Raw genomic sequence first — 22,942 nt, 5'->3', positions numbered from 1 at the left:
GGAGGAGCACTGTGAGGTCTGGGGAAGGTTCTGATCTGTCTTCTCTACAGTGCTGAAGCAGATACATGCTTTCTGTTTGTGTGTGTGTGTGTGTGTGTGTGTGTGTGTGTGTGTGTGTGTGTGTGTGTGTGTGGACTGAGAAAAGGGGACAGCAAGAGAAAGTGAGAGTTAGAGAGAAAGGATATAGACAACACAGTCAGCAAAACCATTTTTGTATCAATGGGCTTTCCCTTCTGCCACATATGGGCCATTTTACAGTTGGCAAATAGCACCAACCTGTTTCCAAATTGGAAAATTAAAACCACTCATTGTCTTAATTTTTGGCAACGTAGCTAATATTACCTTTTTATGAAGCTAAACTCAAGCGATATGCGTGCAAGACAGAGTTGGGCCCCCAAAGCCTATTATATAAACTGCTGTGTCCTTGGCTCAGATACAAGTTTGGGTCCAGTCATGGAAAAGTAAGTAATTTAAAGTTATTATAAGCCAAAATAAGTGGCAATTTTATTCCATTAAGGCCGCCCTTTTCATATTTTTATTATAACAATGGATCAAACGATTACGTGTAATGTTGCATAGTAGTGATGAACCCACAATGCAGTTCTCCCTCAGTTTGTTACCAGACATTGCAAGCTACCTGCTCAGCACCAAACAGATGAAAGTAGATGTGGCAATAGGCAACTCCTCTCTAACACACCAGCTTTAACAACTTGATGAAATGACTACAGTGTATGTGAGACATGTTGTTTCCAGCTGTTCTGCTGTGAATAGGTGATGGTTGTCATCAAAACATTAAGAGTTAAGATGAATATCTGTATTTAAAATTAATGGTAATTTGGCTGGTAAATGTCAATATTTACAGAAACCTCCTTAATATATTGGATATATTGGATAAAGAGACTGACTTGACCTGGCAGGAAAATGATTAAGTAGATACGTAGACACAAATAAATAAACACATCAACAGTAAATTTTATAAATATTCAGGGCAAGAATAAAAATTTAGTTAATGCGTCAAAATGACTTATCTTTTCTTGCTTATCATATTCTTTATTTTTTATTTCATCCATCCTTTCCTTTCTATCCATCTGTCATCTATCAGTGTTTTATTTGCTTGTCTGTTTAGAGAGATGATATACATTAATCACCATTAACAAGGCATCAGTCAGTCCACACTGTCAGCCTTTGGAAAAGCTTTGGGCTGTAAATCATAATGACATCATAGATTACAAAGTTTATTCATTGTTTTCTGTTTTCTATCTTTGGGAACAACATTAAATATCTCTCTTTAATGTATCTCTGTCCTGACCTCCATCTTCATTCTCACTTTGGAGATCATGTGGATTCACCGGATGAAATCAATAAAGTATCATAGCTTTCCTCTGGATTCACCAGTCGATCAGTTTCATGAAATGAGCAGGCGGTCGTCATGGTTTATGCTCCCCTCATCTGCTCCAGTTCTCTGTGTGGGTGCACTGTTTTGCCTCCTCAAGACCTCATACTGGAGAAAAAAACCAAATCCCCTAATGCTCCAGCCATGATTTCACAACTCTCTATTATTCTGATTAGGCCACTGCCTTTTGTCCTTTACGATGCTATTAATAAAAGCTGCCTTATAGAATGATTGAATAGGCCTGACAGCCTATATCATTACCATTTAATTAATTACTTGTCAATCCCACCTTGTGATAATTAAAAAGGATATCATTTGGCGTTTCACTCTTTTTCATTTGGAAGTGACAGTCTGCCACTCACTTTTTCCAATAAAGCCTCATTCTCATGAATTCCCAGCGGGGGAAAGTAAAGACATGATTAATAGCATGCATGACTGAAACACATAAAATTAAAAAAGGGAGAGAGTAGTATGTAGTCAGGTCTGCATTGCTTGTGAATTATACTGGCATGGTTAGTTAATGTGATTATATAACTAATACATTTTTTTAAATCTTACATTCTTTTTTTAGGATGACTATGTAACACCATGGCTCACGTGGAAAATGCAAAATACTTGGCATTTCCGAAGCACTAATTCCCTCAGTGCAAGAAAAGTGTCATGTCATACTCAGCGCTCTGCAGCTGTGAGGTTCACTTTACAAGAGAAATCATTTCAATCACTTCTGCTCTGCTGTTTTTCTCAGTGCTGTTAAGTTGCTGTCAATGAAGCTCAATATTTTCTGCATAAGTCAAGTCAAATGAAAGGCCTAGCAGGAAAGGGAGGGATTATGCCCCTGTGAGTCACAGGAAGGCTTTTAACTTAACAGCCATAAAAAAATTAAAAAAATAAAAAAAACCTGCAAGATCAAAGTGACTGTAAATATTTAGTGAAAGAAAACAGTATTTCTGTTTGGGAAGAGAACGTCAGAGCAGTGGAGGACTCAATGTTATATGATTCTGTATTGATAGTTATCAGTGCTGTAGAAATATCATTTTTACAGCACTAATCATACAATGTGCTGAATTTATCCAAACAACATGTAAAGATGGAGGTAGTTTTGAATTTGTTTTATCAGCAGGCAGCATCAAGAACAAGCACATCAGAAAACAGAAGGCCACTCTGCAGATATTATTATTATTATTATCATTATTACATGAGTCCTCACTAGTCGTGGGTCGGACTGCACCCATCTTCAACCTCTGCCTTCATTTTAATCTCAACTACACACCTGTAAAGTTTTATGACTGTATCTTGCACAATTTTGATGTTATCGCTGAGACAGTTCCAGCTACAGTAGATGTCTGCAGGACCACATGTTGTCACATGACAGTGGACAGTAACATTTCTACATTTCTACATTTCTGTGAAGTGCTCATTACTTTGAAACAAAGATTTTAGTCAGTGAATCAATTTTCTTTCACTTGCAAAACTTTCTGATTGGCCATACGCTGTTTTTGTCACATTAGAAAAAACAATCACAGCCTACACTGTCAGTCACGGTGTGCTGCTGCATTTTTGAAACGGGTTCAATTTAAATTTGGCAGTGGCCTAATGAGAAATGAAGAAAGATTCCTAGTTTGCTGTGTTTACTCCATCACTGCCTTAAAAAAGGAAATGCAATGGCTCATTTTGTTGATTCAGTTGTGTTTTTATGGCCATTTCTACAGCCTCTGTAGCATATTGATTCTCATATTTTGTCATGTTCTACAGGTTCTACAGTCAGTCAGTCAGTAATTTGTTGTGGAGTCATTATGTTCTGTACATGTGGAGCAAACGTACTCCAGTGCTTTAACTCAAGTAAAAATCTGACTGAACAACTTTCACTTGTATTGGAGTAATATTTGACAGTAGCAGTATCTATACTTTGAAGGAGCTGTGTACTTTGTCCACCTCCGGTGAAAACAACGTGCCGTCACAGCTGGTAATTAAGGCCTGTCTATTATATTAGCCTGTTTCAAAGAAAGCCTGCAGTTGATCTAGTTAAAGGTCACTATTCAAGAACTTGTGGCACATGTTAAACTAGTCAACATTATCATATAATAATGCACGACTAATAATAAATCAGCACAATAATCTGCAGCATCAAGATCCTCAGAACAAAGAGAAATAGTTTTCTCACAGCTAAGAGCTTCAGCTCCTCTCCCTGTCTTTTCTATGGCTCTCTGCATCATCGGCTCTTTTAAAGCAGCCTCCCTCCACCTCTCGAGTTCAGATCCAGGAGCTGTATCTACACCGTGTCAACACACATGTCTTTCAGCCTGGCCAGTGTGCATTTTGGATTGGTGGTAGTAGAATTTTTCCAATAGAGAAGCCATGTAATCATTCAATTGAACTTGAAAATTAAAAAAAAAAGGGAGTTGCAGGGTTCTCATCTGATATTGGTGATATACTCTACCTGTCCGCCTCTCATTCCTGCCATCCTGCCTCATCACACAACCTGTCCACGCTCTGCTACACCTGCCTGTCTATGAGTCTGTGTGTATGCATGATTGGATGCCTTCTTGGCACATGTAAGTGATCTGATACCCACACATATTTGTGTGTATGTCACTGTGCGTGTCCTTCCCATCAAATCTCTGTCAAAGTCTTCGCACAGCACCCCCTGCCCCCACCCCACAGTAAGCATTGCTGTGCGAGCGTCACATCCTCCACCACCCACCAAATGAGAGCGCTGATTCATTACGGCTTGATGGCAGATGCAGAGGAACACAGTGGATATAGAGGAGGGGAGAGCAGAAAACAAAAGACTGATAGAGGGTGGAAGAGAGAGAGAGTGAAATAAGGCTAAGAGGTAAATGGATGAATGGGAGAAAACAGGAAGACAGTGAGGAAGAGCAAAGAGAGACGTGTGAGAGTGAGAGAGGGAGCGACAGATGGAAGCAGAAACAAAGAAAAGTGCTTGTGAGTCCTCCCATCCCAAATTGATTCTGACTGTTGGCCAGGGCACTTGATGGATATCTAAGCCTTGATTGGAATTTACATGCCAGACACAACCCTCCTCCTTCCATCTCCAGCACACCCAATAACCCACTGCGCTCTCAACCTGCTCCGAGTGATAAGCACGATGAGAAAGTGCTGGCGTATTTAGCCCCAACAATGGCACTTCGCAGACTTTCTGAGGCCCGAAGAATGATGCATTGTTTATGAGAGGGAGTATCGTTTCAACAGTTGATTAATGGCGAAGAAGCTATCATCAGCTGCCATCTCGTCGCGGGGGCACACCAGGCCCAAATTGGATGAGTGGAAGGTAAGAGGAAAGGTGCTCGGTTGCTAGACGGAGTGGAACTATCGCATCAAGATATTTCGCCTCGGCTCTGTGTTTGCTTTGCAGGCCAGCACACCTGCAGAAAATGGGAACTTTAAACAGCAGCAGCAGCAGCAGCCCTGGGGATTCACTGTCATTTCCCAACTCTACACTTCAATAAAAGCAAACAGACAACATTACTTTGTAATCTGAAGCTCCAAATGGAATATGACCTGAATATAAAACACTCTCATATTTCAGCAGTAGAAGGAGATTTGGGTGATACTGAAACTGGATCTTCTTTTGAAAGCTTAAAAAAATGAACTCCTTGGTTCCCTGGCTTTCCTTACATTTACCTTTATGTTTTGAGAACACAACTACCCAGCTGTTCACGACAGCCCTTGTTCATTCTAAACTCTCGTCTGTGTCCCAGTGGGGCCAGTGCTAGATTTAGTGTCTCCATAGCAGTATCAGCTACAATAATCTATCTGACTGGTCTGATAAATTCTCACCAAGTACTATTCAGTATTTATGCAAGTTTATGAACCATACAGCATCTTATGATCATTCAACCTTCTGTTTGCATTGTTTTTTTTAAAAGACATTTTTGCAGAAAAGCCTAAAAATGTCGATCATGGAAGTTTATATTTGACCTTGGGATCCGTACGTGTGACAAAATATCAGCTGATGACAGGTTGCGACACCTGAACAAGTTTCATTTGCTGAGATGTGTGAGATGTGTTTGAAAGTGCTGAAAAAGCCAGAGGGCATCACTTTGTCACACCTATGGATGGTTGGTTGATTTATCTGTTTAGAAAAGTTATTATGAGGACTCAAATGAGATTTGATATGCTGCGGATAACTCTCTGCACCTTCCTTTGATTCCATTACAGTATTTATTAGAAATGAGATTCTGTGCTGATGTAATATTTGGTAAGCAAAGCACCTCAACTATTCAGTGCCACAAAATTCTTCCTGTACTCACCGATGTTGCCTGTACGTATGTGCAGCCGGCCCTTGACGATGGTGTGGACCGTCATGGGGCCGGAGGCTGAGTGTCGGCCCAGACCTGCGCTGGTCAGCAGGGAGTCCTCTCCCACGTAATCGGTGGTCAGCACCTCCACCTCATGAAGGGCCTGCACTGCTGACTTACCCTGACGCAACATGTACTGGGGATGCAAAACAGCGAGAGAGAAAAGGATATAAGATGCATTTACTCACAAGGATGCATGTAAACTTAAATGTACTGATCAAGACAAGGGGGAGACAACAAAACAAAGACATGCCACCGGCTCTCCAACTGCTGGGGTTTGCATTATTGCTAAATGGTTGAGGCCAAGTTGAAAACAGCTCTGCCCAATTATTTCAAATCACTCCCTCGATTCTTTCTCATTAAATGCTTTACAGATTTCCCAAAGTTGCAAAACAAATCAATTCCACATCAAGGTTGGTATGAGAGAGTTTCTGTCCAATTAATAAATCACAGACCTGACAGTCCCGAAATTTAAAAGCCTTTAATCTGTGGGTTGTTTTTCTTTAGCGGTTAAAATAGCAGGAAAAGTTGGTGAGTATTCTGGTCAAATCCACAGACAACGCAGGGAGCAGCACTAACTAGAGCTGGGGTTGTTCAAAACAGACTCAATATTTTGGTGCAAAGATTTGAAGCTCCTGTGCCCTTTTCCTGTTTGGAAATACACTCATTTTTTGAACACCCACCATATTTGCATTTCTCAAAAATAAGACTTTCTACTCCCAATAGACACAGAGAGAAACTATTTATTATAATTTTATGACATGTCTGTTTTTTTGTTTTTGACAACACCTGGTTTATACAAAGCAACTCTTTGTTTGTATCTGACATTCTATTAATCAGTAGCACCGTTCTCTGCAACGCCAGGTTCGCTCGACTAAATGTGTTAAATGTGTTAACAATCTGCAACTGCTGCATGAATCCATGACAGATGCACTGTGCTGCGATAAAGACGTGTCACTGGTTGACAATGCATGTGTAAACAGAACATCTCTTTTTCTTTGTTTTAATGCTTAACTGTGTAACACCACAACTACAGTCATAATCACAACTGTATCAATTTCACCTGAATACATTTGAAACACAAGTCGACCTCAGTCCTTTACCTTGAGCTCGATGGCAGTAGAGCCAATGAGGAGCAACGAGTTGCTGTCCCAGATGTCGATGTGCACAGTGTGAAGCGCCAGGTAGCGAAGGAACCAGCGCTTCTCTCCGGGTCTCAGGAAACCATCGTCTACTCTGAACTGCACCTGCAGACCTGGAGAGGCTGAAAAAGGGAGGCGGAGACTTCAGACTATCAAAAATAGGGACTATGTATAAAAACAGTCATGAATTCTACACTGTGAACCTAATATGGATGTGAACTTGCCTTGAACATCTGGAATACAGATTGCAAATGACAAAAATGTCACTGTCCAAATGTACTGATCTGTATATAGCAACATAAAAAAAGCGTCCCACCAAAACACACTGAGAATCCTTACTCTCCAGATTAAACTTTTCCAAAGCAAATTTTTTTAACTGTTAAAACTGTACATTTATGTTTTCCAGCTGGCTGTTTTTGTCTTCCTTGTCTTTGCTGTCAAATTGTTGTATTTCTTGCAATGTTACTGCCACCAACTGTCAGTCAGAGATGTAGCATTAGACTGTTGGCAGGAATGTGTAAAAATAATGGTTGCAGCCCAACTTGCATGTCAGGGTTACCTGGTCCTAGGTTTGGAAGAGAGTGTTACAAACCTGGGGTGTGGGATTTAAAAGACAAGGGAAGTGCAGGATCAGAAACTTTAGAATAAAAGACAGCATATCTTGGCCTTTTTCTATTTTCCGTCTCTCGCAGATGATGCAAGACTAAATCCCTTTAATCTGTCACCCGTTTGTTTGATAAACTGCATTGATAGTCAACACCACAAAAGCATAGCCTCAAAAACTGAATATAACTGTGTATATACTCCACAGATATGTCTCCACTGACAACAAAACTCAAAAAGATACACAACCTGGAGAAAAACTCACACATGTGATCATTATTTTCGTCTTTCCTTTCATCCAGCTGGGTTTAAATATGGAAAAACGGTCATAATATCTGTCACCAACCTTGTGGACAGATACAACAACAGTACAACAGCCCAATCCACAGTGAGTCATTTGGTCTGATGATTGCGCTGCATGGGAATACAATAACCAACAAGTATGAGGCCATTTTACAGAATCAGGAGCACCCTAGGGTTCCCATAATTCAAGATGATAATGGCTCCTGACACACTGCCAAAAAACCTCGAGTGATTTCATGAACAGCGGGATAAAGTCATGACTTTAATCAACAAATCCACAATCACTTCTGGACCTTTAGGAGGAGTAAATTTCTCTCCTCATCACTTGGAAGACAACACTCTTCCTCTTCAGAGAAAATACCACACACACAGATTGACAATTGAAGTTGTTCTGAGGACAACAGGCGGCTCAAAACCTCATTAGACTTTAAGTATGTTAGACATTTATTCTGTCCAGTCCTGCAAGGTTACATGCAGGGACACACACAGCAGTCGTTTCCTTTTGATAAAATCAGTTTAAAGTAAAAGCCCAAATTCAGTTTGAGAATGTAAAACCGGTGCTCTCTGACGACGGCTCTAAAATGTTCCGACCTGAAATCTGACTCATCCTCTAACTTCAAGCGGTTCAAATGAAACTGACTCCATCGTCATCCAGGGTGAGTGGGCACTCCCAACCTGCAGCGGCGTGTTAATGGCTACCATGTGTCCGTTCTAAAGGTGTGAGTGTGGGTTTGCGTGCAGACTGGATTCCCCCACAGCATCTCGAACTCTGTATCAAAGCCCCCACGCTGTCTTTGTCCCATGAGCTGAACGTGCGGGGAAGCAGTCGGCGGCGTAGAGGTGGAGTAATGAGGACCTTTGGTGACAACCCTGCTGTGTTAAAGAGAGCAGCAAGCCCCACTCACTCTCTCCACACATGAACTGAAGGAAAACTCTTCTCTTTTTTCAAACACACACAAACATTTCTTGCTGAATTCCCATGATGTGTGCATGCATACAGGCCACCATTGCTACATGTGGGTGTTTCTTAGGTTTCAAGTAGAAAGGTTTTTGATGGCAAATGGCAAAATCTAGAGTCAGAGTTTAGGCTCAGCAGGATTTTATTGACTCTGACTCCAGTATTGAATATAGAGCTTTAGAACTAGAGTCCCCCTTGGTCACATATCAGATCTATTCAGGTTTAACTTTTAATTGTTAAAAGCAATGGAAAGATGACTGAATTAGCAATTAATCTAAATGACTACATGAATTTAAGAACCGTTTAATCAAGAGCTCCGTTTAGCAGCTGTTCTTCATCAGCAGACAGAGGTTGCCCACTTGTCACAGACTTGCAGATGTTCAAATTTTCATTTTTTCTGAGCAATTCAAGGACTTTTCATCTTGTACATTTATCCAGCGTCATCATACTGAATACAATCTAAGCTCAAAGGTCACTCGCTTTTTGAAGCATGTCATGGTCATCATCAGTGAATGGAGCTAGCTGAAGTGTCACTGATCAGTCCACTTAACCTCTGATGGATTAATTTGCCTCCTGAGCAGTAGATGCTGTGGTCTTCACAGACAGCTCCAAAAATCCAGTAAGTGAACCTTTGATCTTAGATTATTTCATTAATTGCTATATTATAAATCACTATAAATATATCGTGATCTAAGTGAAGAATGAATTTACATGCACAAAACTTTTTGATTTGACTTTAAATTTATCAGATCAGATAATGTGGTAATGTTCTGTTTTCTTTTTATCAAGATGGAGAAGCCTTTGAAACAGCATTTAGGCCACAAGGAGACACTAAAACTCTGCAGTGAAAGGCAGAAAAGGTGCAGCTCCTTCAGAGTAAGTTACAGTTGAGGTAGGTTACAGTGAAATCCACCCACACTGGGATGTGTTTTTTCTGATCACATATCTGAAACTAAGGGAACTTCTATTTTACATAATGAAGACAAGAGTGGTGATATAATTTTTTATGGACAGACCATTACTGACTATTTAACAGCAGTAAAGAAAAAGATCAAGAGACATGTGGAGGGAGACAAAGACCAGAGCAGTGTTGATATTTCTGTTCTGCTTCAGAACTCCTTTTCCTTTAACCTAACTCACACAGACTCCTTCACCTCCCCCTTTTTCCTCCCTACTCCCCAACCACCCGCCAACTCTCTCCACTTGGACCATTAATTCTCCCAGCATGCTCTGGGCTTGTGTGCAGTGGATGGGTGGCAAAGAGAGCACAGAGGGAGAGCAGGAGGGAGAGAGAATGTGCTGTGTGTGTGTTTGTGCTCACAAGCAGGGAAGAGCTGACAGATCAGGCCCAAGGGTTGAAAAGGGTTGTGTGTGTGTGTGTGTGTGTGTGTGTGTGTGTGTGCAACTAGGTCTGTAGACAAGGAGGGGCACCAAGACCCCACAACCCTGGATGGCCTGCCTCATGTGTACACAGCAGGCTGGGCAGGCAGAAAATCCTGCCGGGCATCAACAACTCTCGACAACGCTGCGAAGCCTGCAGGCAAAGAAAACAATGAGGATGCAGAGAGTGCAGAGATAGATGCAGTTATAGACTGATGCAAACCAGAACATCACATGAAGGCTACATTTACCAGTATGTCTGCGGGAAACTGCTCTTTTGTTTAAAAAGAAAAAACATATACTAGCCACTCAGGGCTTCTCACTGCAACATCAGGGAAATGATCCACTTCGTCAGATTTGATAGAACGCTCTGACAGCTTTCTACAGCAACACCGAGAAGTAATAATCCACAACATTTTTAGATCAATTCATCACCATTTTGCTTCACCGAGGGCAAGCAACCCACATATTTTGATTGACATGTTATATCTTATGGGGTTAAGATATGTAGCCTAATGTGTATTTGTAAGAGAGACTGTCCTCCCAAGAAAAAAGATCAGAGTAGTTTCACCAAATGCCCAGAAATGACAGGAAGTAGAGTGACGTTGCTGTAAAACCACAAAATCCACAGAGGAAGGAAGTTGGAGTGTCAGACTTTGCCAGCAGCTGATTGCTCTCTAAACTTAACCAAGTTAGTAGTGTAAAATATGAACACATGAACACAATGGTCCCCTCACACTCATGAAATCATGATTTTAACCCTAGAACTAGAAGAAACCATATCTGGAGGAGAAGGTGAAGCTGAGGAGGAGTGAGGGTTGGATCTGACCTGCTCTGTATTTGTGTGGGGTACAGTCTGTCAATCACACGGTAGCCCCGCCCTAATGCATACCCCACTCTATGGTCTAGTTTCCTCTAAATGGGACCATAATTAAAAAAATGAATATCATGTTGTATTGAAGAAGACTTGAGACTAGAGACTGAGACCATAAACTCATTAGGAAAATGTTTACTGAGGTAATAAATCAAGTGAGAAGTAGAGACATTTTCACATAGACTTCAATACAACCTGACTTCTTCCTCTTCATTAGATAGAATGAAGGTTTAAGGCTCTTCAGTATTGGCTTCACTTTTCAGACCTGGAGTCTGTCATTTTTATGGACAGTCTATGCTATAAACCAGTGAGGTAATATTCAAATGAATAAGTGTTCTGTAAGTGTTGCAGATTTGCAACCAATGGTGTTTTTAATTATTTTAATATTGGACATACGACTTCATCCTTAATCTCATTGGCAGATCTTTGAGCTGATGAAGGACATTTCACAGCCACAGGGTTAGATTCTATATAAGCTCTGGTTTCAGGTTGACAAAGTAGCTGCAGGATAACAACTAATAAAGTTGCATGCTTGTGAGTTAAATCCTTTTTGTTGCTTTAATTTGAGAGGCTTTCTGACACCAATTATAAAATGTGCAGAGCCAAGAGAAGCAAGAAAATAACACAGAGAAGTGGAGTTCCTGGTAAGTTCTGAGACTGAGCTGTTACACACACACACACACACACACACACACGCTTGGTGCATACAGTTGTGTTCAAAATAATAGCAGTCCAACATCACTCACCAGATCAATCACAGTTTTTGGTAGAAATTACATTTCTACATGGCCAATAATTTACTAGCAGGTGTAGTAGAGTACTGTAATAAAAAAACCAACAGACCCAACAGTCATGACATGCATGCTGCTGGTTCTGTGTAATTGAATCATTAATTGATAGGGGCATGTTCAAAATAATAGCAGTGTGGAGTTCAATTAGTGAGGTCATTCATTCTGTGAAAAAACAGGTATCAAACAGGTGGCCCTTATTTAAGGACGAAGGCAGCAAATGTTGTACATGCTGGTTATAGTGCGTTTCTCTCTGGAAATCTGAGTAAAATGGGTCATTCCAGACATTGTTCAGAAGAACAGCATACTTTGATTAAAAAGTTGATTGGAGAGGGGAAAACATATAAAGAAGCACAGAAAATGATCGGCTGCTCAGCTAAAAAGATCTCAAATGCTTTAAAATGGCAACCAAAAACGGAAAGACGTGGATGAAAACCGAAAACTACCCTTCCGATCGATCAAAGAACAGCCAAAATGGCAAAGACTCAGCCAATGATCAGCTCCAGGGTGATCACAGAAGGTCTAAAGTTACCTGTGAGTAGTTACCTGTGGAAGCCAAGCTATTGGCAAAAAGCCCCCTCAAAGTCCCATTGTTGAAAAAAAGACGTGCTGAAGAGGTTACAATTTGCAAAAGAACACAGTGACTGACCTAAAGAGAAATGGCACAATATTTTGTGGACTGATGAAAGCAAGATTGTTCTTTTTGGGTCTAGAGGCCGCAGACAGTTTGTCAGATGACCCCCAAACACTGAATTCAAACCACAGTAGATTGTGAAGACAGTGAAGCATGGTGGCACAAGCATCATGATCTGGGGATGTTTCTCATACTATGGTGTCGGGCCTATATTGCATACCAGGGATCATGGATCAGTTTGAATACATCAAAATACTTGAAGAGGTCAAGTTGCCTTATGCCGAAGAGGAAATGCCCTTAAAATGGGTGTTTCAACAAGACAACGACCCCAAACACACCAGTAAGGGAGCAGCATCTTGATTCCAGACCAACAAGATTAACGTTATGGAGTGGCCAGCCCAATCCCTGGACCTTAATCTAATAGAAAACTTGTGGGGTGACATCACAAATGCTGTTTCTGAGGCAAAACCAAGAAATGCAGAGGAATTGTGGAATGTAGTCCAATTGTCCTGGGCTGGAATACCTGTCCACAGGTGCCAGAAGTTGGTCGACTCCATGCAACACAGATGTGAAGCAGTTCTCAGAAACAGTGGTTATACAACTAAATATTAGTTCAGTGGTTCACAGGAAAGCTAAATCTTCAAGCAATTTTCAGTTTATACAGTAAATGTTTGAGTTTGTAAGGAAAAATGCAGAAACTGCTATTTTTTTGAACAGCCAAAGATTTTCTTCATGTTTTGATTTGGAAAAGAATGTGCAGTGTTCCCAATGCGTTTGCGTGTATGGAAATAAAAGCTATTATAAGGATTTTGAGCTTCACTCACTTTTTTAAACACACTGCTATTATTTTGATCACAACTGTATATCTAACGTATGTTCAACTGATGCATTGTTTGTGGCACCAATTGGGTTTCGCATTTTATAGGAATTCACCTTCAAAGATGTAACACAACCAACTGTTGAGTCACAGACATGTCAATCAAGCACAGTCTGTACACGCCCACACAGTCCTGAGAAGAGCTCTAATCAGGAGGCGAATGTAAACAGCTATGTGGGTGGACCCTGGCTATATACTGGATTATTCCCATCCCTGGCAAATAATTGCCTAGAATAACACTGCTCACATATTGATCTGTTGTTACCATAAGCTACTCAGAACTTCCAGTTTGTCCCACTGCTGGTTTTAAAATAAATTTCTCTCTTGTTGAGGCCTCAAAAACATATTAATTCAAAAGCAGCAAATGGAAAATTCCTTTGCTCGCTGGTGAATTCTTGGAATTGTTATTACCTGCAGTTCAAACATTTGAATTGCTTGCACATAATTGTAAAAATATTAAACCAGCTGCCTGAGCAAAATCAGTCTTTGAGACATTATTTGCAGTAGGATGCCGAGCTGTGTCTCTTTCCGTCCTCAGTTCTTGAGTGTTTAGTGTCACATTGTTAAATACAGGTTGAAGGCTGAAGGAAGAAGCTGTCTGTCCTCTGGTCTTTGTATCATAAGATAACTGAGAGAAACCTACTGTCTTTGGTAGGAAAAAATAATAGATGTTAGAACGGCATGTAATATTCTGCAGGTTTGGGACCACGACTTGAACATTTCTGAATTACAGCTCAACTCAACTCAACCAGGTCAGTACACAAAGGAAGTTTTGGATTTTACTCTGAATTTTTCATATTTTTTACATTTCATATCTTTCACATATCACTTCCTGTTTAAAGAGATGAGTCCCAGTAAAACAGGCCCAGCAGCAGAAACTAATCTGAAGACAGATCAAATCTGGGATGTTCCTCATTTGCACCCACATGTGACATGTGACATAAAATCTGATCAAGTGTAGCTGTAAAACCGACTTGATAGTTATTCTGAAACAACTTTTCTGGAAGAGACATGAAAGGGTTGTCCATCCACAGCCTAAAACGGGTTTAAGAATTCAATGGGCTTTTGGGGAAACTTCCACCCAGCAGGACACAGAACCACAAGGCCGAATAACTGCAGCAGCTTTGAAGCTCAAAGTCAGATTACAAATTCTCTCTCAACCTCTGTCTTTGCCTTTCACCCTCACATACACATTCATACTGAATGATGAGAGAGCAGTCAGCGGATCATTGATCTTGCACAATACTTGAATTGTTCATATCTTGCTGGATCAGCCAGTGCAATATGCAGTGCAGCCAGTGTTCAGTGTTTTACATTAACATCATGTATTAAATTGGAACATGGACATGAAATTAGTGAAATAGAAGATTTGTCACTGTATTGTAACTGCAATGGTAATTTCTTCACAATGGTGCTGTAAAGGAGTTAAAATAGCTCTGAATTGGTTTTAAAATGGTTGATTAGATAAAAAATTGTGCAGATCCAAAGACGCACAACAACACAGGTTCATTTTCACAAGCTAGTTGGTTCAAAGACTGGGAGTCCTGTTACTTACAAGCTTAAAATACAGACAAAATATGAATGTTGGTTTAACTGGGAGATTTCAAATATTAAAACTGATGTGACATGTGTACCTAAACTGTTTAAGGAGAGCAGACCCCTGGTTTTGGGATCCACCTGTGATTGTGGAGTGATGTCAGAGTTCTACTTCTTTCGGCAAAGAGTCTATAACATTTACATTTACCTATATTCATTTGGCAGAGGCTTTTGTCCAAAACAACTTACAAGTGAGGGACAGCAGGAAAGCTTCAGTGCAGTCGGAAAATCTTAGTGTAAGTGTTAAGCTCTTCATCTATTTAAATGTAAACATGAACAGGTGCTGGTTGTAATGAAACTCTGTGAGAAAGAAAAATATAGGTCTGCACACTGTAGCTACCTGATGTAATTTTAAAGAGATATCCACCAGTGATAGACTCAGAACATGCACTCAAAGTCAGATTATATATTATAGAAATATAGAAAGGATCCTCAAAGTACAATAGGAATACATCAGGCCAGTAGCCGTCATACTGTCAGCATGGCTGTGGAGGCACCTCCAGATTCTAAAAAGATATCAGTCCATTTAAAAAAAAAAAAAAGTCTGCAGTATCCACCCCTCAGCTGTTCACTCAGACATAGAAAACACTAACTATCCATGAAATCACTACACGATAAATGATACACAAATATATAAATGAACAACACAGGAATACTCAGATACCTGAAGAGAACACGGCACATTGAAACCTCTGGAATATAAAGATATCTGCCGACAACATGAGCAGTCACAGGAGAGGTCTGAAGTCCTCATTCAGACCCCTGGGTGTGACATGTACATCCAAAACAGTTCTCTCCTCAGGAGTCGAGAGTCAGTATCACTTTCAGTTTCATTGAGTGTATACGCCATGCTGGTCTTTTTCAAAATGGACAGCAGTTGTGCTTGTTACATCCTGGTTACAAATAGCACATGTGTGTTTCCTTGATATTAAAGATTCAGTCTGAGTGAGGATGACAGTATGACTTTTGTATGTGAATGAGTCTATAGCCATTCTATAGCTATTCTAATGGCTCTGTATACTTTTGCAATGCCAGTGCCCACATTTGTAACTGCCAAGAGGGATCAGGCTGAGGAGGTGTGAAGGGGTGGGTGGGTGGAGGCAAGTCTGCTCTTACTAGCATATTATAAACATCTGGTGGTCTTTGATAAACAACACAAGGAGGATTATTGAATCATCTTTTCACAGAGGAGTCTGGATCTATGATGTGCCAATATGTTTTCTTCCAACAGGTGAGTGCTGAAAACAACTGGTGACCCTGGAAACAAGTTACTTTGATTTAACTCTTCAGGTTGTGAGATTTCATCAAACCGCCTGGATGCCTCTGTGATCCACTCCTCCTTTAAAGCCCTTTTTCTGAAACGATCCTTAAGTACAGCTGATTGATCCTGAAAATCCTCATCCCAGCTACGTATCCGTCTGATCCGACTGAATTGTGAGATAGGGAAGTTCTTCTTGACAGATGCAGTGTGGTAAGAGACGGCACGCATCACTGAATTTTTATCTGTACATTCATGGTAAAAAATTTGGTTTTAAGGTATCTCCCTCTGTGATCACTGGAATCCACAAGTCTAGATGTTGGTTTTTCAGATTCATGAATTCATGAATTTAAAGCCTTCAGCTCATCATGTTGTTCCCAGACTGTATCACACTTTATATTTCATTTTTTACACAGTGTAGCAGACACATCCCTCACCACTGGTGTACAGTATATGTCCTCTCCTGTGACTGCCCATATTGTCAACAGATATCTTTATATTCCAGTGGTTTCAATGTTTCATGTTCTCTTCAGGTATCTGAGTATGTCTGTGTTATTTATTGAGTGGTGATTTCATGCACTGTTATTGTTTTCTATATCTGAGTGAACTGAGGGTTGTGTGTGTATATATATATATATATATATATATATATACACACACATATATACACATATATATTTATTTATTTTTTTTATTTTATTTTTTTTTTAATTGAGTGATATCTTTTTAGAATGCAGAGCCACCTCTGTTTTAATCTGGCCATATTGAAGGTATGACAGCTACTGGCCTGATGTATTTCTTTTCTTGCTATATTTCTTTACCGCTATGTTTCAATGTTTTATATCGTTATGTTTTAGTACTTGTGATTGTATTTATGCATATAATGGGTTTGCATGTACATCATGTGGCTGTCATGTGACCGAAACCTATGGATGATTTAACTGAGTCCGAAAAAGAGCATGTACCTCAATATGTCGCGGGTGGACCGCGGCTGACTGTGGCAATGCTAACATGGTGGTGTTCACCATCCAGGTTTGGCATCTTAACATGCTAAATATCCCAAAACGTGCTAAACACTAAGTACAGCTGAGACTGATGGGAACGTCACTGAGTCTGCAGCTATTTGGTCAGAAACCAACATGATGATGGACCTGAATTTTTAAAAAGTCTCCAAACAGAGTCACCAAAGTTATTACAATTCATCCTGAGGGGAATGTGAATGTGTGTGTCAAAAAACCATTCAATAGCTGTTGAGAAATTTCACAGGAAAAATCACAGGATCCACTAAGTTCATCCTCTTGGCACAATGAACGTGTGTACAAAATATTCCACCAATCCATCAAGTATATGTAGAGATGTTTCATAGGAAAAGTGAAAACCTTGAGCTGCTTTTACCCGACAGGAAAAGTCGGATAAAAAACAAAGGCACTCCATTCAAAAGCTGTTATGCCAGCTGAAAATGAGAGGCCTTCTAATGCTACCTAAATGTTTTGAAAATTACTTTTTAGTAATAAAAAAGAACAAGGACAAATAGAAGAGTCAACAAAAGATTTGTGCACCACAGAGTGAATGGAGGTATTTTGTGATCCTGTAAGAAGATCCAAAATGTAACCGTCAATCAGAACCCAGTTCTATAACTGCGGTTTAAGCATCCAAGGGCAGAAAAAAAAAATCTGAAAAACTGTGTATTTTTACTTGTGTTGATCAGAGTCAAATCCAACCAATGTGATGACGAGAGTATGACAGTTTAAAGGTTTCCTGCTCTGTTACAGGAGGCCAGAGATTCTACAGAACATCATGTGGTTGGGGCTCACTGAATAGGACAGGGGTCTGCAGTTGTTTTCACAGACAGAGACATGACAACAAGACTGAATAAGGAGTAGAGGACGGCACCGAGGAAAACTCTACCTGGAATCCAAAAAAAATAAACAAAACATGATTTTTATATTTTCTCAAGGCTGCACTGAATACCAACAGCTTGTCTCAGCAATGAAGCATGTAGAAGACAGAACTGCCTCAGGGGTACGAAGACGCACAACCACTAAAAAAGAAAAACAAACTCAATCAAGTCGATTTTCCCTGTTAGTGGTTAACACACTTTCTATACAAAGAAACAGAAAGGCTTAAAATCTGTTACAAGTACTGACAATGTTCAGAGTTAAATGGTAAAATCATCAAGTACAGCGACCTGACTTGAGCCACACATACACACAAGTCCAAAACAACATTAATAATAGTGAATAAGTGAATAAGTGATCACTGCTCTTAAAGGAGGACTGGTCAGTTTACTGTTTAGATTGGTCTAGACTGCAGCTACAAGTATTGATTATTGCAATTAAAAGGAAACTCCAACAATTTTACATGTCACAGGGAGCAGCATGAAGTGTGATGAACGTCCTCAGGTGATGTCACCTGAGTCAGTATCGGTTGGGGCTGAAAACTTGGACGCTGAAAACAAAAAATAAAAAAATGGGGTTGTGGAGTTAGAAAGAGTTGAGGTTAGTGGAAGAGCTTCAGAGGTGACCTGACTGAAATGTGGAATGAGGCGACAAAAAGTGAACAATAAAGGTATCTTCTGGTGAAGTGCAGTGGGTTTGACTCTTTTTTCATGTTTGAGATAAAACCATTGAAATGTTGTGACATGTTAAAAGGTGACAGTAGCAAGAAGAGTCATAAAGTCAGCAAAACGACAGTAAAATGACCAAGTGAGGCTGCAGTGACAAACCCCTGAGTGTGATGAATTAAGCAAAGCTGCATTTTGCAAGTGTTATTTGATATTTCTTTTCTTCATAACTTTCATAGTTTCACTTTAAAATGATTCCAAAAGCTTCTCCGTGATGTCTTTAATAGCAGTCAAAGGAATTTTTATCTGACTGGTTTGTTTGTTCACACAAGTGCTGTCTGGATGTTTTGTCTGTTGTCTTTCCTACTTTAGCATATAATTGCACAGAGATAAGGAATAAAATACAGTTTAATTTCAGTCATTTTCTCCCTTTGTTTTCTTTTTATCTCACATTACTCTGATTATGTTACTGTTGTGTAAATATCAGTAACATTAAACCAAATTACAATCTCTCCATTAAGACCAGACAAAGAGAATCTCCAGTTGTTGTTGTGTAATTGTTTGTTCTACCTTTTGTCTGTAATCTGATATATTTACCTAATGAAACTTGTAATCTAGGGAGCTATTACAAAAAAATGAAGATCATTTCCATATGTTCACAAACATTTCTCATATCTGCTTGTGATGGTATTACAAAAAAAACAGATTGGTACCACTTTACAATAAGACTACCCTTATAAAGGATTTATGAATGTTCATAAATAGTTTATCAATTAGCTTGTTAACACCTTATAAATAATTTAAAAAACATCAGATAAAAAGGGCAGTAGTGACCTGTTGCTTGCCAAATAGTGAGCCCACATTTATCTGTACTGTTAAGCCTCATATCTCATAAGTTATTTTGCTTTCTTTGTTTTCTCCATCATCCAGCATTGGTATCATTAACTGCTTCATCAGATGTTTGTTAACTAGCATTTAACCACCATCAGCATATCTTAATGATCAAAAAGTTTCACTTGGCGTATTAAATTATCATATCAAATTACCAGATTCATACCCTAAGGCCTTGGTAATATTGATTACCTTGACATTCAATCACTAGCTGATCTCATTATAATCACAGGTGTTGATATGACATGTTACTTACAACTGGTAAAAGGGAGCCTATTTGTATAATAATAATAATAATAATAATAATAATAAGGCTCCTTTTTGCCAGTTTTAAATGGTAGTAACTCATTACTAAGATTAAAGAGTAGTAAGCATTAACTTGATCTTGCCAAATAGTGAGCCAGAAACAGTGTATGAAAACTGTCTTATAACTTGTTTATAATTGTTTTTTTATGATTTATAAACCAAATTAAAAACCTAATTATAAACCATTTAGAAATTCCTTATAAGGGCACAAACTCACAAACTCCAATAACTAATATGAATAGATATAGAAATGATAGCTCTCATTTGTTCGTAGACAGTATTTAATTTTACGGTATTTCTGTGGGTGATAAAGTAAAGTTACTAAAGACAGATGAGTCAGGTTTTGAAACCAGCAGAAACAATTACCTGACAGAGAAGCAGCAAATTTAATTAGCATTTAATCCTTCAAATAAGAAGTTTAGCAGTTGTCAGGAGAAAACTGGAAAGGGTCTTAGCCTTAGAATTTATGGAGGGATCTGTCTGAATGTAGGAGGGCTTTGTGGAAGTGCACACTGGAGAGACGCAGAAACAGACAGAGAAATATTGATGGTGTTAGACTGGAGTGTGTGTCTGGGGAATGGAGTATATGGGTAGGTGTAGGAACCGGAGGGGTGGGGGGTGGGGGGGAGGGGGGTTGTTTGTGTGTTCAATATCACGCTCTGTCAGAAGCTGTAATATCTCTTCCATTTCATTAGTTGCTACATGAATAGACTTGACATCAATCAGCGCCTGCTCGGCTGATTGAAAGAGAAGTGCCTCAGCGTCAGATAACATCATGGAGCATCATGGAACGAGCTTAAGAGTTTGTAGGCACCGACTGTACGATGTTAACCTGGAGAGCAGTAATAAAACTCACAGCCTGACTTATATCCAGGATCTGTAACAGCGTACAGCGTACCGTCTGACATGGACGCGAATGCACCAAACAGCATGTATTCATCAGTTCATGTTCTCAGCTGTATAACCATGCAGTGATCACATAGCCTGACGTGTTGTTCTTAGCTTTCTCTAGCAAGGTTCATGTCTCTGCAGTTTCATACCATGCTAATAAGACTGGAAGCGAATGGCTGTTGAAAGAGTATGAGAGAAAGTATTAATTTGTAAAGCTTGAATTGCACAAATCTTTTTAAAAATCCTCAACGTGCATGGAACCCAGAGAGCCAAAAAAGCCTTGAGAAAGGACAGTTTCATTCACTACAAATATTTGCTGTGGTGATGGAGGCCATGACTGTCCACTTGAGTGAGAAATTGAACAGAATTTTTTTTTTTTTTTCCAGCGGTGGATCCTTACCAGAGTTGACAGTGCCACCTTTGTTGATGGAGGCCAGGACACATGGAAGTGGATCGCTAGTTTTGTGCTGAACCTTGTCACTGGTCAGTAGTTTGAGCTGCTGCGATGTGACTGGTGGGAAGCGATAAAACTGGAAGGTGAAGTAGATGTTGTCGGGCCAGTCAGGACCAACAGCCGGCGCTGGTATTCTGTCAAAAGACACAATGTATTCAGAAAATAATGAGTGCTCAGTGCAACAAAGTGCATGTAAATAAATGCACAAGTGATTGATTTTCTATCATGAATATTACCAATGAAATGCTAACTTTGATCTTTACAAAATCTATGCGGGGAGTGAAGAGGTTTGCATACTTGAAAATCAGTGTCTGAAAATGTTATTAAAACCTGGGAGAGTAAATGAAAACTCAGTTAATGATTTACCTCAGACAATTCCAGGACAGAAAAAAAAAATCAAATATGTATTTCTTTCACGTCCTAGAGGAGCTGCTAATTCAGCTTTACAGCTGCTTAAGTATGAAAAGCCTATAATCAAAATGTAGATTAGGAATGAAAGGGCTAACCTTAAAAGTGGCAGTAATTTGCACTGCTCATTGAGAAAGTGTAAACTTCGCATTACACCTTTGATTCATAATAAGCGGATCACTTGGCTTCTTCAAAACTAAAGCCAGCATGAAAACGTGTTATTAGATGTGTAGCAGACAGAAAATCTGCCCGTTTATATTAAAAAAAAGTGTTTAATTATGTTTTTATTCTTGGTTGTCTGTAAACACTCCGTTAAGTTTTTTGTTTGTTTGTTTACTAAGACTCCTATGGAAAAAAAAAAGTCTCTGTGACTACGAGGACCTGCTGGTGTTGTGTATTCCTTTTCACACAAACACCACCCTCTGAGTGTGATTTCACACAAACACACACACACACACACACACACACAAATCTAAACTCACACACAAACTGTGGACAGCCCAAAAAAAGTCCAAGAGAGCCTGCAAGCACTCGATAGCACCGAACACATTAAATAAAGAGCGAGTTTCAGGATGAGCTCCTTTTTCTTTCTGTCTGATGAATAGATAAGCAATCAGTCATCTGGTTTTTCAATAATGAGGAAAAAAGAAAAGGCGTTAGAAACCAAGCAGGGAGCGCTGGAGGCCTCCCACGACCAAGGACAGGCCGTCAGAGCTGCTGATTTCAAAGTGGAATCTAATAAGAGCGGTGTGTGACCTCCCAGTCAATCACACGCTCTGATATTCCACTGTTAAAGATGCTGCCGTGCTCCATCTTCACAGAGGAGCCCACATTAATATTCATTCTGTAAACATTCAAGATTGATAATTATGGCGTCCGGGTGAGAGGCAGTAACTACGCTGCCTATCCACAGGCTCCCCGCTTGCCTAAGTGCTGCTGCTACTCCTGGCTAAACCCCTGCCTGTCATACCTGTTTGTCATAATTATGAGGTAACCCCCCCCACCCACCACGCTCTACAGCGAGTTTATGTTCAAGGTTGTAGTTTCGGTTGTACTCCAGACTGCCTCAAGGCGGCCATGAAAATGAACCAGAAGAATCAAATAAGGTTTCGTGCCATCACCAAACACAAGCTGAAGTAAAAATCCATACTTTCCGATATTAAAATCTCTGTTTTGTTTTACCGTCTCCAAATGATAATACCACAGCGTTGCTACTTACCCAGAGGCTTTAAATATTTGCTGTTGTAATCTGACAATATAATAAGTTTTTACTACCAAACCTTGCTCCAACTTGCCTGCAGACA

General features: G+C 39.8%; 1 protein-coding gene across 2 annotated transcripts in view; it reads right to left on the bottom strand.

The window, feature by feature from the left end:
• The window catches only part of nphp4 (nephronophthisis 4), a 163,998-nt gene that overhangs the window by 31,095 nt on the left and 109,961 nt on the right, over positions 1 to 22,942 (bottom strand). For both annotated transcript variants that reach the window (XM_071475288.1, XM_071475289.1), the window contains 3 exons: positions 21,177 to 21,364; positions 6,816 to 6,976; positions 5,665 to 5,848 (listed from right to left, as the gene is read on the bottom strand). In XM_071475288.1, the coding sequence (XP_071331389.1) occupies positions 5,665 to 5,848; positions 6,816 to 6,976; positions 21,177 to 21,364 (533 nt within the window). The remainder of the gene's footprint in view (positions 1 to 5,664; positions 5,849 to 6,815; positions 6,977 to 21,176; positions 21,365 to 22,942) is intronic.

This window comes from Trachinotus anak, unplaced genomic scaffold, assembly GCF_046630095.1.
Source record: "Trachinotus anak isolate AG129_WGS33_773 ecotype Australia unplaced genomic scaffold, CSIRO_AGI_Tana_v1 ptg000004l, whole genome shotgun sequence".
NCBI classification, from domain to species: Eukaryota; Metazoa; Chordata; class Actinopteri; order Carangiformes; family Carangidae; genus Trachinotus; species Trachinotus anak.
The sequence above is the reverse complement of the archived record's forward strand: the minus strand, read 5'-3'. Positions and strand labels throughout refer to the sequence as shown.